This window comes from Sander lucioperca, chromosome 19 (genome assembly GCF_008315115.2).
Source record: "Sander lucioperca isolate FBNREF2018 chromosome 19, SLUC_FBN_1.2, whole genome shotgun sequence".
Classification (NCBI taxonomy): Eukaryota; Metazoa; Chordata; class Actinopteri; order Perciformes; family Percidae; genus Sander; species Sander lucioperca.
In genome coordinates this window covers 11020107-11036024 of record NC_050191.1, presented here as the reverse complement: position 1 = coordinate 11036024, position 15918 = coordinate 11020107, and the positions used below count along the sequence as shown (strand labels likewise).

General features: G+C 40.3%; 1 protein-coding gene across 4 annotated transcripts in view; it reads right to left on the bottom strand.

Moving 5' to 3' along the window:
- Window positions 1-681: 681 nt before the first annotated feature.
- The window catches only part of slc24a4b (solute carrier family 24 member 4b), a 43260-nt gene continuing 28023 nt past the window's right edge, over window positions 682-15918 (bottom strand). Inside the window, exons 7-17 of one of the 4 annotated variants that reach the window (XM_031321930.2) lie at window positions 15844-15918; window positions 15732-15757; window positions 15360-15413; window positions 10392-10546; window positions 7129-7298; window positions 6690-6825; window positions 5881-6047; window positions 5246-5360; window positions 4554-4666; window positions 4351-4416; window positions 682-4032 (exon numbers count right to left, since the gene is read on the bottom strand). In XM_031321930.2, the coding sequence (XP_031177790.1) occupies window positions 3883-4032; window positions 4351-4416; window positions 4554-4666; window positions 5246-5360; window positions 5881-6047; window positions 6690-6825; window positions 7129-7298; window positions 10392-10546; window positions 15360-15413; window positions 15732-15757; window positions 15844-15918 (1227 nt within the window). In that variant the 3' untranslated portion in view covers window positions 682-3882. Of the gene's footprint in view, window positions 4033-4350; window positions 4417-4553; window positions 4667-5245; window positions 5361-5880; window positions 6048-6689; window positions 6832-7128; window positions 7299-10391; window positions 10547-15359; window positions 15414-15731; window positions 15758-15843 lie in introns of all 4 variants that reach the window. The other 3 variants (XM_031321929.2, XM_035995237.1, XM_031321931.2) reach the window with 3 other exon arrangements.

Below are 15918 nucleotides of genomic sequence, written 5' to 3'. Positions count from 1 at the left end.
TCCATGCAGATATCCGAAATGCTACATCCCTGGACATTTAAAAAAAAAAAAAAAAACTCCTGAAACACCACCTGTTCACCACAGCCTACAACCTCCCTTAACTTAGCCACAGTAATTCTGTGAAAATGAAAAGGCGCTATATAAATAAAAGTAGTTATTATTACTGTAGCTTTAAGTTCAGTTTATCCGTCATGTAGAGTACTTCACAGCCTATCCAAACAATTGTATAAGGGTCTTCTGTGGCTCTGAAGGGAGCTTTCTAAAGTTTGAAGTTACAAAGTTGCATCATGGGAAGTGTAGGATCGAGTGTTTTTGGACTTTAGAGACTAAAAGTCAGGATATCTAAGCATATGTTGTTTCTGTCAAGACCCCCATCTTAACGGAAGTGCAATGCCAAATACCTGGAAAACACCTTCCAAATAAAAGTGCAGTATTAAGTATTAGCAGCAAAATCAACTTTAAATATCAAAAGTATTCAAAATATCAAAATCAAAACATTTAGTGGACTAACAAAGTAGTAGTCTTTTAGAAAAAAATAAGTAGCATCAAATGAAAATACGAAAGTACAGTATACTTCCACGATTGATTTTATCCAAAACATGGGGTAGCGTCTAAATGCCCTTTAAATAATTTTCTATACTAGGTACATGCTGTGAAAAACAAAACAGTACAAGTAGCAGATACATGTACAAATGGCTTCATTTAATTTGTTTCACAAACAATCCAAGAACTTATGAGACAAATGTACAGGAATTATTTGCCATTTAATTTTTTTTTCTTCACATTATTGCTTTACAGTAAAATGCATTGATTGGATATGTCCAGTAGGCCTATAGCAAGACAATACATTCATATAAGTTATACAGATGTCCTCAGTTATGTTTTATAATTACTATACATTAAATATATTTTTTAATCAATTATTATTCTTGACAAAACAACTCCCACGTCACATTGAGCTCACAGTGCATCAGGTCGCATTCAATCAAGAAATACATACCGGTCCTCTCTTGTATTCATTTGCCATTTCTAACGTGTGTGTTCTAAAGTGTGTGAGCTTATTTTGTACACAGGATTTCCATACAATCTGGATTTTTGCAGAGATACAAGTATGGCATCGGAATTCTACTCATTTTTTTCCTCTTTAAAAAAATTGACTTGGTAACAAAGATGCGAGTTAGACAGCCGGTGAGAACGTACGCTGTGTGGCAAGATGAGGACAAAAAAGAGGAGCAGTTTTTTTTTCCCCGGCTGTGGGTGTTACCACTCAAACCCGGCAACCGGGACATGACCACACAGAGCAACAACAAAAATATGAACACTAACACCCCCTAACACTGATCATTCTGAATCAACTCAAGTACAGTACAGATGTGCCTTCCCCACAAAAAGCATCAAAAAAGTAGGTCCTGTATGTTCAGAAGACTCGCTGAAAGGGTTGAGGGGGAGAAAGGGTGGTGTACAAGCAGTTAGTGGGTGTGTGGAGAAGTCTGTAGGCCCTGTGTGGTCACCTCTGTCCAGTAAACAAACCCATTTGAACACTGATAGAGTAGCAGCTTAAAGATGTCCGACTTTGTTTTTTTATTCCTTAAAGTCTGCTCTCATCCAGGTTCTTTAAAAAGTGACCGTCCCAGGACAGCGGAGGAAAACTATCCGTCCATGCAGTCCCTGCTGCCCCTCCTGCTCGGGTTGGTGGAGAGTTAATGCCCTTGTGCAAGAGGGAACTCGAGTGCAGAAAGAGGAAAAAGGGGAGGAGAGTGTGTGTAAGACTTGCCTCAAAGCCACTGGTCCAGAAACATCCATCCTTTGGGCTCAGTTTATTGACTGTCACAAACACACACCTGTGAGCTCACACATCAAGTACTAGACAAACCGACGTCACATCTCCACGGGATCCCCCGTCTTTATATGGCAACCTTGCAGGGGCCTTCTGTCACACAGAATTCTTCAAATTGAGATTGCATATACAAGTGCCTGCTGCCAACCGTCTGGCAGAGGAATATTTTCAACACTTTAAACACTCCGCACACGCTTTTTAGTCTCTGCACTTCACTTACGGACTCCTCACAGGCATTTTTGCATGATGTCAAAATGTCTGGATTGCAGTGGTGCTCGTAGCTGCCGATTTGTGTAAAGTGGGTCGGGCGGTGTCCATGGAGACGCCCAGAAGCCCTCAGCCTTTTTGCTGTGCTGTGGAGGAGCTGCGTTTAATGTCCCAGCATGCACTGCAGACAGAGGCGGATGTGCTCATGGTGTTAAGAGTTTCCAGTCTGTCAAGAGTTGAAAGCCCAGTGTGGGAAACACACACACACACACACACACACACACACACACACACACACACACACACACACACACACACACACACACACACACAGAGAGAGAGAGAGAAAATACACACGCATAGAAGGAAGCACTAGTTGATTTAGAATGAGAGGACGGCCATTAAAGTGCAATATCTACATGTAACTCAAAATCAAGAGACCACCACCATCTCCTGGAGTTGTCCATCTCCGAGTTTCCCTGATGTGGTTGGCAACCCCGCCCTGGGTAGAGGGGCTGCGGTACCCCCTACTGGCCAGAGGGTGTTATAGCAGACAGTCAGTGTTGAGAACCGTCTGGTTGCATTTTCTTTAAAACGACCTCCATGCTGCTGCTGTCTCAAGATGACAACAAGTCACCTGATGTCAAAAATCCAATGCATCCCACAGATCGGGATCCAGGTTTTTTTCTGAAGTTGTGCAGAGGGAAAAGTGGACTGACCCATCGCTGAATGAACATAATGCTGGAGTGGAGTCGCTAGTACCAGCCAGATACCTCTCTGAGTGGTCAAATCTCCTTACAGCACAAAGCAAGAAAAGCATTTCCATGTGCAATTGGTTTCAGTGAAAAACAGGCAATGTCCTATATTTGCAACAAGCTCTCCTCCGTATTTCAAACTAGACAAAACCTTGGTTTGAAAAAATAAATACAAAAACAAAATAAAGTGTTTACAAGTTTACATTGTGCAGTGTTGCATATGCATAACACCCTCACAGTCATCTGATCTGGACTGTGATACATCTTGACACAAAATGTCCCGAAAAAACGTCTTCTTTTTTTTAAGAAAACAAAGCAGATTTGATCAAGCAGATGAGGGTTGAAAATTGTTGCGTAGGGTGACTGAAGTGAAGCGCTAACAGTATCTGCTCCCTGATGCCAAAGGCCATGCCAGGGGAGTCGGTCCAGGCTGGAGGAGGGGAGCTGCCAAGGACAAGGCCCTCCTCCATGGGGTCCAAAGGGAAAAATGAGTGCACTTTTTATCTTTGGGTGCTGGGGTAACTGTAATTCTTTTAGGAATAAGTTCAAGGGAAGTTATCTCTATGTGAGGGTTTTGGTTAGAATCAAAGGATTTTTTTCTTCTTCTTCACAGACACTGGTTTGGTTTGTGGAAAGGCTTTGGAAATGATGTGTGGAAATCTACAATGTGAAAACAGTGAAAATACACACCAACTATCAACAGGGGCACTTATGATTTTGGAGATTCCCCGACATCTAAAAGGCATGCTAGATGGGTAGAAAGTTAACAGGTGCACAGAGGAACTAAAGTCTTTACTGCAATAACAGGCAATGCCCGAAATAATGGGAATTAAGGACCGGCACTGTGTGACAAGAGGACAAATTAGAGACATAGAATGGAGTCCACTCTTACTGCGTGTACTGCCTCTTGAGGAAATGAAACTCATATTTGGGACTAAAAGGATTACAAGAAAGAGCGCAAGAGAAGAAAAAAGAGTCTGCAGATAGGTCCAGTATTATTGAAAAAAAAAAAAAAAAAAGATATGATTTTGGGGTTGCTATTGGAGCGTTGAGGTTTTGGTATCCGAGCCATGCTGCTGTGCTTTACTCCTCCATGCACATGGGTAGGTTGACGAAGGTGAATACGTTGTATTCAATCATGACGGAAAAGCAGAGGAAGATGGCGTACAACACCAGGACATACACGCCCAGCTTCACGTCCAGCCTCCATTTATTCAGGTGGATCCCCAGCACCTGCACACACACAAATACATCAGAGCGGCTTTGCAGGCTCTGCTATGCTCCAAATTAAGTTGCATTACCAGAGGATCATTCACAACACTGATTTTTAACATTTTGATGAACCAATCACACAATTGGCTCAGTAACCATTGCATAGCAGTGCATCAGTTAGCGATGAGAGTAGCCAAACAGGGATGCTATTTATATATTATTTCTATATGTGCTTATGTATTTTTACTTTTAAACACGTACCGTAACAAGGTTATCTTCCTCGGCGTGATCAACACGTTTGACCAGTGTAGAGTAAAAACATCATTAGCTATTGCTTACCGTAAGGGCCACCGAGCCCAGCAGCAGCACCACAGAGTACACCAGGCCCCGACTGTTAATCATCACCTGCAACACACAACACAGAGACATCAACAATTCACCTGCAGCTCTTCAACTTTTTCATTCAACATCAGAGGTTTTTGGTTGTTTTACGCACTCGCACGATAAGGTCTGAGTTCTTGTAAAGTAAACGAGCTCCTTACCTCTGATCCATAGCTCACACACATGGTCTGTATCGCCCAGGGAACCCCGAGTCCCACGAGAATATCAAACACATTACTGCCAATAGTGTTGGACACCGCCATGTCTCCCAAACCTGCAACAAAACCAAAAGAAGTTATTATGAAAGCAACTATGACTTTATGAACGTTTTTCATCGAGACCTTTAGGTCAAATAAACCTTTTTATTTCCAATTGAAGGTTTTGCTGTTCTGTACTTTCTGATATTTACAAGGGCCCTAACCTTATTCAGCTGCAGGTAGTGACACAGGGCTACACTGTCATATACATTGTCTTTAAACAACTCAACACAATTATCTTGTTTCTGAGCTTAATTCCTATTTGTCCAAATCTTTTTTTTTTTTATGCATGTAGCAGACACACTCATTTCTGGACACTACTCTTAAGTATGTGACTTTTAAATACTAACACAAGTTTGATCAATTATAGCTGCAGATGCATATTAACTCCAACTGCATGTACATTGCTTACAATGCATACTGAGATTAGATGCATTTCTCTATCCAATTTCTGTCTACGCACTTAAAAAAAAAAAAACACAACCACAAAAGTCCTGGTGGACTAGGGATATAAAATGATTACCACGCAACATCAACGTCTGGCTGTCCACTGTATAATAAATCAACCTAAAAATGGTTCAGAGGGAAAGGTATACCTTGCCGAGCCACAATGAGACTGGCTATGCAGTCTGGGACGCTGGTGCCTGCTGCCAGGAAAGTGATGCCCATGATGACATCAGGGATTCCCAGAGTGAACCCGATTACAGTCACCTGAGAGAAATGTAATGAGAGTCAGGGCTCAAAAATAGCATTCTCTGTATGAGAAAAAGCATGTGAACCTTCACACCAAATGCCCATTGTTAATGCTCCCTTACTTAGCCGCAAATGTCAAACACCACATCTAATGCTGTTACATCCACCACATTGTCAGTGATGATCAGATTACACAATGATGGGACTAATTTGACAGCAACACTACAATTTGTGAATCCAGTTCCCTTGCACCTGTACCAATTCAGTTTTAATTAACAAGCATTCAATTTAGAGAGCAATACAATTTTCAAGAAGACATTTACAGTGTCAACCTTTACAATAATGTCCATCGCAATAACCTAGAGCCCTTTATGAAGAGTTACATTTTTTTTTATTTTGTCCAACACTTTAAACCCCAAAGATATTCAATTTACAACACATTTCAGCACTAATAGACTCAGTAAAAGTAGTGTCCTGGCAAATGCCTCACTCTGAAAATCTATAAAGTTCTTGCCTTCCACACAAACATTACACTCACCATCCAGACCATGAAGTAGGAGAAGACTGCAATCCAGACAGTGGAAAGGATGAAGGAGGCCATGAAGAATTTCTCCCAGCGAGGCTTGGCACAGTTTGGGACGGTAAAGAACAGCAACAGGAGCAGAGGCCACGATATCAGCCATTTCAACTTGCTTCCAATTCCCTCTACAGCAGGAATACAGCATGTGCAATTAGCACAAGAGAGTAGCATCTTGCTTTTTATGGTGAAATAAAAATCTTTATTGCCCCTATGATAAGTACACAATGCTATCATCTTAAAAAAGGTTTCCAGACATGGGTTTTTCAAAACACACTTATAATTTTCATAATTAATGTCAAATGTTATGAGCACAATGAACTGTAGCCTCTTTCTGATGGCAGTAGCCGTGTTCAGACCACATTTCCCACAAACCTCACTTTAAAAAGTATAATCGAATCTGGTTTCCCCCTCATTGATTATGTGAATCTATTCTTTCCAGCGACTGGATTGCTAATGTCCTTCTAAGCAGACATACGGTCCTCTGTCTTTTTTAAGTGCCAACAACAGACACATTCTTCTTACATTTATTTTTTATGAAGCCACTGACTAAATTGATTGAGGACATTAATATCCACTGAAGCAGAAAGTTATGCATTGCTTATTAAAAAAGCAGTACAGGAGGACATAAAATAGATTTATAAATGAGTGAAATGTCAAAGGATATACACAAAAAAAGTATTATTCCTATATCCTTTTTACCCCCTAGAGAATCCATCCATGTCTGCCAAATTACACACGTTCATCGAGTAAATACATGAATCACATACTTGGAACATGAAACGGCGAGATTGTATCGTTTTCCGGCGCCTCGGTGGGTTTGTCCTCTGGCACGTTTCCATTCTCGATTTCTACCTTCCCATCAATCACTTGTGTCTCCACTCCATTGGCAGCTTGGACCAACTTCTGGCGCTTTCAGAAAAAAGAAACTAAGTCTAAGAGCACATGAGCAGACACGCTGCTACCCGGACTGCTGCGTTACCGCAATATCTTACATGCATTTTTGTTTCTGTGGTCATAAATGAAAAACACAAAATGCACGTACACAGTGTGAGTGAGATAAGAAGACCCTTTGGTGAATTAAAATTGTCTTTGGAACTAAATTCAGATAAAACAAAAGCTGACAAATAGTATACCCTCAAAAGAAACTCTTTACATTAAGCAATAGCAGCTGAATCCTACTACTGGGGCAACAACGCCCAGCTGTACCTCTGTAATGATGAGGCGACTGGCCATGCGCAGACGGGTCTTGGGTCCAAAATGGCTGGTGACCATGACACGGAGGCCAGCTTCTGGAAACCTGAACTTCGAAGGGCTGTCGTTCATGATCTCGTCTACCATCACCACTGATCCACGGCTGTAAGCCTTGGTGGGCTTGACTGAGGGGCAGAGGGATATGATACAAATATAAAAAGTAAAACTAGTTATTGAATGAATGAACAAACTGCATCAATCTACCAGACCTAAACACACACACACAGCTGTTTTCATTCATTTATATTCATTTTATTTGTTTCATTCAAGTGCACGTACTTAATACCTTACTAACAGGAAACTGTTCTTGAAAAATAGCACCCCGTTGAAGCATCCTAAAGTGCAAATTAAAAAACGTAAGACTAATTAAAACTTAAGAGCCATCGAGAGATACTATACATGTTTGTAGTGTCATTTTGTTGCCTGTAGCGTAACAGTACAGTAACGAGATTTTTATGTCAACACTCACTATTCCCATTGCCCTGAAAATCCCGATGTGAGCCGAGCGTGGGAAGTTGCCTCCAATGATTACATGACAACGTCCCCTAAACAACAGTGCAAATGCCTCGTCTTCACAAGTTGGGGTGATTTCTAAAGCTCAAAAAATCATTCCTCCTTTTGCTCCACTCCCTCATCTTATCTAAAGTGACCTAGAAATTGTGTGCCTTCATGTTGCTTGTTGCCTCAACAGAGATGAGGAAAGGGATTCTTGGTAGTATGTTTTTTGTCATTTTTCCAGGAAACAAATTGTAAGGGATCATCATATGCAGGATTGGACCATTATAATTCCAGTCTCTTCCATCTCATAAAACAGTGAGTTTGGTTCAAATTGGCTGCAAATAGGATGACTTAAGATCATGTAACATGTCGTCACTGTCGCGTAAAAACCCTGCATCTCCAAAACGTCAACTTTTCATGGGTGAGCTCATTGTGACGATGCAGTTTTACGCTAATCTTACGGGTTTGTAAGTAGTTCAGTTAGCAAAAACACCTAGAAGAATGTTCTCAACCCATAAACGAACACTAATCATTCAGTTGATATGAAATGTTCATGTTATACGTGGTTTTTCTGGACAGTTGTGGTGTGAACAGTAGTTAAGACTACATAAACCTGCATATATACGCATAAAACTGCAGATCTGACATAAAAAAATAAAAAAAACTTTTGGCTAAAATACTTCTTTTGTGCTTGAGCAAATTCAGTTACGATGGGACTAATTAATCTACTACTCTGTCAAAACTAGATGATTTTTGATTAACGGTCCCTAATCATTTCTTCCTTTTTTCACTTCACTCTATCCTCATATCATGAAGGAAAAGAGGAGTTTCAAATCCTTGGGATCCCCCCCCACGGACTTACCAACGTTGAACTCTTTCCCTCCCTCATATCCCGAGGTATAAAACATCACACACCCGCTGAGTTAATATTGAGTGTGGTTACTAATCACTGGATTTTTGGGTACTGAACTTCAAATACCTTTCCTCAAAATTGCCTGGTGCAGCTTTGAAGTTTGCCTACCAGTAGAGAATATTTATGGGTCGACTAGAATTGATTTCAAAATGACATGAAAGATGTAACCTCTGGCATCTTTGAGCTGACGATCTCAAACTGTTATGCAGGTGTCTGACATTAAACACACGGCCAGTTTACTTCAGTCAATTTGTGCTTAATAATAAATATCTTTTAATGTTTTTTTGGCATCCTATAACTCCTCGTTTGCTCTGTACTCACAGTTAGCTATAAGATGCAGTGTATGGGGAATTAAAAGAAAGTTCTACACTACACTTATTAGTTTAATTTGGCCTTAATTTGACTTATTATGCATGAAAGAACGCACATAAATTAACTGTGTAAACAGAGCTGGCATAAACATTTCCTCTTGTGAAATTCATTACCACTTCAGGAGTGAGTGGGTCTACGCCCCAGAGACCGGCAGAAGAAAAGTAGTATGCAAGCACAAAGTTTTGGCACACAGCAGCACAACACTGTTGACAGTAAGCAAGAATAAGTTTAGTAAGGCTAAACAGACAGGCATGTTAACACTGATGCAGCCAAAGAGGGAAGTGTTAAATCTCTTAGAGGGGTTAAATGTCACTGATTAGATGCTTCTGAAAGGTCAAAGGCAGTAAAGGAAGAATTGGAGAACAGTGGCTATGAGGAAATCTCACGAAAAGGCAAATTTTTCCAGTAGTTTTTTTAATAAGTTTGAAACCCAAGACAACAAAGTCCCCTGACATCAAACTGCATTACCGAAGGAAGATTAAAGAAGATCTTCATTATGCTGTTCCCATTTTTAACAAGAGCACTTCATTTAGCTTCCCCTTGTATGCTCAGATAAGCTTGCTTATCACCCAGGAAAGGACTTAGCGGGCAGAGAAAATTAATGGAGGAACATATAGATCTTTCCACAGGAAAAAGAAAAAAAGTAAGGGCTGAAATTTGACAAAACCGTCTCCCTTCAGGTAGTGCAGTTCATGAGGTCAAAGGACTGAAGGTTTCTTGATCTTTGGAAGATATTCCAAAGTGTGGTTCTGCAGAATCATGGTTGAAAGATTTTGACACTTTGGGAAAATGTGTTTATTTGCTTTCTTGCAAAGAGTTGAGAAGATTGATACCACTCTCATGTCTCTTCGCTAAATATAAAGCAGCCAGCAGATGGTTAGCTTAGCATACTGTCACATAAGAAGAAACAGGTGGGAACAGGGGAAAACTTCCAGCCTGGCTCAGTCTGAAGGTGCCCAAATCTGCCTACAAGCACAGCAGTCGGTTATCTTAGCATAGCATTAAGACTAGGAGAAAAAGCTAGCATGGCTCTCGCCGAAGGTAGCAAAATCCCTCTACCAGCACCTCAAAAGCTCACGAATTAACTCCTCCTGTCGATTGTTAAATCGTACAAAGACTGAAGTGTACAAACAATAACTTGTGCCTTCACAGCTGTTATGTGCCGGGTCGATTTCTTAGCAAATTAGCATATTTTCCAAAATGTCAAACTATTGCTTTAAGTAAATTTCAGCAGAATACAGTAGAACATGAGAAAATTCAAGTTAGTTCAGCAGAAAAGAGCAATGGTTAGAGCCACAGACACTCTAATAGAAGGAAATAACCACAATCTTCCAGAGAATCAATTTAAATCGTCTAATATATTTCCATTTCATCATCTGATTCATTTCCTGGCAGAGAATAGTCTTGGGTACCCAGCCTGTCTGATTAACCTTACCTGATGAGAGTAGAGGTGATGACGGGTCATCATCCCAAACATAGTCATAACTAGTATTACCGTCCTCCATCTCACTGCTGGCCGCAGCGTTACCATTGGCCACGTTCTTTTTCGACTTCGACCCCATGAAAAATCTCTGCATGCTGGTGTTGAATCTAGTAAACAGATGGAACATAATCCCTAAATTAGAGCTACTGAAATAATTTAGTCCAGACTCCAAAAGGGGAAAGAAATAAACAAGACAAAGCATACTACAGTGTTAAGATTCCCATTTGCAAATAGGGTTTAAGAGTTTTAGATGAAAGGCTCCAAACAAGAAATATATAGTATGTATTAATTAGCCAAAATAACATGTTTACTCTCCATACTTCTATAGAATCAATTTACAGTTAAGGTAACCTACTTTCTAAAAACCAGCACCAGCACTCTACACAAAACAATTGCTGAAATATGCCGTTCTGCGTTAGAATGGAAAAGAAGGAAAAAGGGCTTTCATAAGACCATTTGAGTGCCATTACATAAAATGGATCAAAAGTACTCAACACAATGCTGCTCCCTTTGATCCAAATGTGTGCAAATAACACTGGCAACATCACAAGAGCTGCTCTGTCCCTTTCAGAGGTTCTACACCTTCAAAAGCTAACATTCAAAACTAAAAATGTCTTGTTTTTTTTTAAATGGTTTGCAAGAAATAATTCAGTGCCATTAGCTTAATTCCACATTTTATTTTACGTTTTTTTAAGTTTTTAAGGATAGCTGTTGCTATATTTGTACAGATTGTAAAGTATGGAGCCCAAATTATATAAAAGATAATACAATACCATTATAAATATATAAGTAAGTGCACAAACAAATACAGAGCTTTATATTTTGAACATTATAGCTTCAACTAACAAAGCTGAATGTTGCTGTTCTGCAGCATCACAGTATAAACAGTGGCTATGACATTTTAGCTGCCAAGCAAATGCTACTTAGAAGTTTTTAGTTTAGTTTGAGAAAAAAGTTACATGCAATTGAAGGTGGAGATAATGTTATGAAGATAGAAGCAGGGTGTCCGTTTCTAATAAGGCTACATTTTGTCAGTTTTGGGCCCAAATGCTCAATTTAAGATTCAAAAGCATTAGAGATTATTTTTTTTACATTTTGTGTCATTGCACAGAGATGGGGACTCGAGTCTGAGACTCGGCCTCGAGTCGCACAAACAGCTGACTTCAGACTTGACTTGCAACTCGACCCAAAAGACTTCAGACTTGACTCGGACTCGAGCTGCGAGACTCGTCAACAACCTGTTTTCATGCAATTATTGCTTTTTAAATCTAAATGTATTCATGTATTTCTATTTTCTTTTATTGGCGCATATACATTGGGGAAACGTATGACGGGCTGCATGTCCCCTGCCCTTTGCCATAATGTGCAACGTAATGCATGCGCTATGCCTTATGTGCACACACTCACATATCAAAAAATGCATTGACGATGGTGACAACAAGTCCTTTTTCTTTCAATAAGTTTTTCTTTCAATAACTTCGTAAACAGTGGCAGTAAGAGGACAGCTACATACAAGGTGTGTGGCACCAAGACAAATGATCTCGGATCTCGGATCAACAACGTCGGACTTCATCAGGCATCTCAAAACGCACCCAGATAGGTCAGTCATTTGCTAATGTGTAAGAGACATTACAGTTAGCATATATTGTCACAGGTAACAAGCTAACCATCGCAAAGTGTTGTGCTAATGCTGAGAACAGGCAAATTGTATCTTTATAGTTAGTAGTTGCTGAGGCTCAGACATCCATGGCGCACAGGAGGCGGGACGCACGGATCCATCTCCCCAGGAACAAACGCTGTGTCGGGTGGGCAAACTCATGTGATGCGTAATTGATCCCGTGGATGATTTGTAGACTATTAAGTGAACAAGGTGCACCCGGTCCACCAAACACTGGGCCGTCTTGACGGTCTTAATTCTGCACATATTTCTGTTACTGTGGTCCTATTTACTATTTCATTATTTCATCCATGCGTGGCGACGCTGGCCTCACTAACCTCTCCTCCTCTGAGTCGGATCTCCCTCGCGCTGGACTCAGTTTCACTGAGCGTACTAACACTTAGAAAATAAATGGCATTACATCAGTGAGTTCAAACTGCTTATTGTGCGTAATTTGGACTGACACTAAGATGCATGTTGTTCTGTAACTGGTGTGGCGCTGCCTCCATTCTCTTGATTTCCATTTCGACATTAGACATTTTTTTGAGTGAAAGAGATCTTACATTTAGCATATATCACCACAGGTAACAAGCTAACCATCGCAAAGTGTTGTGCTAATTCTGGGAACAGGCAAATTGTATCTTTATAGTTGTCTCCATATGATGTAACAGACTTAGGTTAATATTTCACCAGGTCCGAGGGCTAGAGGGATGTGTTAAGTAGACCCCATAAAGTTATCACACAACTGATTTTGATACTGTACTGTATGGATGGTAGCTACATACATGCTTTGAATTCATAAGATTTAACAATACAGTGTTAGGGACAGATCAGATGGCCAGAGACTTGAGACTTGACTTTGACTCGTTGCAAAAGACTTGAGACTTGACTTGAACTTCCAAAAAATAACTTGTGAACATCTGTCATTGCATTTCTCACTATGTTGTTATTTGTTTTCACAATTGGCAGTATGTGTGCTATTTGAGGAGCAAAATAAATAAATAAATAAATAGAAACCACAGCCGAGCCCTGGAAGGTCACCTCAATGCAAGGCTATATAAATCCCACTCTACACCATTTTGACAGTAACAGCCGAAATGGTCAGCGGATATTTTTGGGAGAGGGGAGACATATGACAGCACATCCTACAGTAAGCACTTTTTTCCTCCAAATAAGAAAGGAGGAGTGATCCGATTAAGCCTGTGCTCTTAGCCACTGCAGAGGAGAAAGATTAAACTCGTATGGCAGGGAGAGAGCAAGCTGCTGCTGAGTGTGGAACAGATTACCAGCTGGACAGAGACAGCGGCACAGGACGACGTGGGTTGGCATTATGCAGTTATGACTATAAAAAACACAAATATGGCATATTAGATGGAGTCTGTATTTTATGCAAACAGACATGTCATCCAAGCTGAAATGTGACAGATTAAAAGAGACAGAAGACGAGACATTTTCGGGGCAGATTGTGATCAAATGTTTCGTACCCCAGACAAATGACTGCAAATAAACCCACTCTGATCCTTCTATAATTCAAACAAAATGCTAAAATACAATAGATTCCAGCAGGGCTGTTCTGGGGGGGTTCTACAAGGGTGCAAAAGCATGTATTGCACCCTCAGTTGAAATTTGAATTAGAAAATGCCAAGCACATAGTGGTAGGTCTAAACGAGCTGCGTGGTAGAGCTGAAGATCTTTGCCCGGTCTTAATTTCTATCATTTTCATGGGCTCAGAACGGGCTCAGAACGGGCTCAGGACGGGCTCAGGACGGGCTCAGGCTTGCGCTCCGGGTGTCGCAGTAAATGAGCGGTCAGGTGATGTGTTTTGATTAGCGCAAAAATGGATGCTGAGGAGGTGAAATGGAGGCTGGCCTCTGAAAATAACGGGCCAGTGTATAAATGACTCATTCGTGACAAAAGGCAAAAGAGCTGTGTGCGTGCGCACATTTGAATAATTTCGGGCTGTAAACGGGTTTGGGCTTTTATAAAGCTGTCAATCAAAATGTACTTGTCGGGCTCGGGCCTTGTTGGGCCTAACTTTTAAGGCCCGATTATAGCTCTACTGTGTGGGAATCTCCATGCGCACCTTCTACTTTAGTTCATGTGTGTGCAGCAGCGCATAGGGCAAAAGGGCTGTGTAAAGGTGAATATAGACCGGGGGGAATGGCTCTGGTGCAGCCCTTCTCAGAGGTTTTTTCCCTCGAGTCCGAGTCATTTGATTTTGAGTATCTACCGATACCGAGTCCCGATCCGATACTTCTATAATAATTCAACTTTATAATACCTCCAGACCGTAGACATACTCGCGCTTTCCGCTTCAAGCTGCTTCCGTGTTCTACTTTGCCGGCATTTAACCAATAGCGTCTCTGCAACAAAGTGATGTCATGCCGCACGCGTTGCTGTTTCTGTGTGGAGTCAAAAGGGTCTAACTCTGTGCCACCGCATAACTATAGATGTGTTAAAAAAATAATGAGAATATATATACAAAAATATCCGAGTCCTGATCGGGAGGTAATGTCCAATTCCGATCGAGCACCTCAAAAACTTACGAATTAACTTCTCCTGTCTTTTGTTAAATTCGTACAAAAACTGAAGTGTAAAAACAATAACTTATAGCTGTTATGTGCCGGGACGATTTCTTATCTGCTTATCTGTAACGTATGAAGCAAGGAAGCAAATTACTTTGCAGCAGTTCTGGATTCAAGCATGTATATATATGTAATAAAATACATCTGAAATTATTCATGAAATGATCCGATTTAGAATTATTTATCTAAAATTAAACCACTAAACACAAGAAATTGTCAAGATGAGTCTATGTGCAGGATTGATTAATATATATATATATATATAAAATGAGAGAGAGAGAGAGAGAGAGAGAGAGAGAGAGAAATAAATATTGAAAATGAATAACAATTTTGAAATATAATTGTCAAAGAACCACAAATGAGAAACTGTAAAATTGTGTCCCAACTGTGTGAAATTGCATCATAAAAATATTTCCACCAGAAGGCTCTTGAGCTGAATGTTCTGGGTAAGGGGAAATTAATGAGACACTCCCCTCCAGCTGGAAACCCACCCTTCTCTTGTGAAACTACTGAGTGCACTCATTATGGTTATACTTATCAGCCCACAGATAATAGTGCATTAGTGGGCCACAGTTTAAGCATCTCTCCACACGCACACACTCAGGTTGTTGCAGCGGTAGTGTGTTATCAGTCAGCTTGACTGATTAATCAAACAAAACAACAATGAGCAGAACTCACTTCATGACAAGGATGTATCCAGCATACATGACCACCAGTATCAAACTCTCCCACCTGATGAGGAAAACAAATACAGGAGGATTGATACAGTGACAATGAATTCAGGTAACCACACAAACACCTTAGGAAATAAATGGAATATCCAGGATCTTTTAGCTTAGGTGAATATTTTCAGGTCTTCTAGCTACCTGCTACAATCATTATTCGGTGTTATAAGTGAAATCAGTTAAGTTAGAAAACCTGGAATGAATTATGGTTATGAATTTAGCTTATAATCATTAGAGGCGCAAATTGTGTATTACTTCTTTCAAAAGTTACATATTATTTTTGAAATGTGGACACATGTAAAGCTTAACTAGATTAATAACTTACCAAACTATCTTGCCGTCGTAGATGAACTGAAAAATTAAGGGAAACATTTCAAAACAACATTCAAAGGAGAAAATTACAGCTGGTGTTAATTATTGCATATGGTCCGACTTACTGCAATTAAAGCCAAAACAGACAGGATGTAGTAGAAGGAATCCCTGAAAACTGCCCACCAGGTCAAAATCACCAC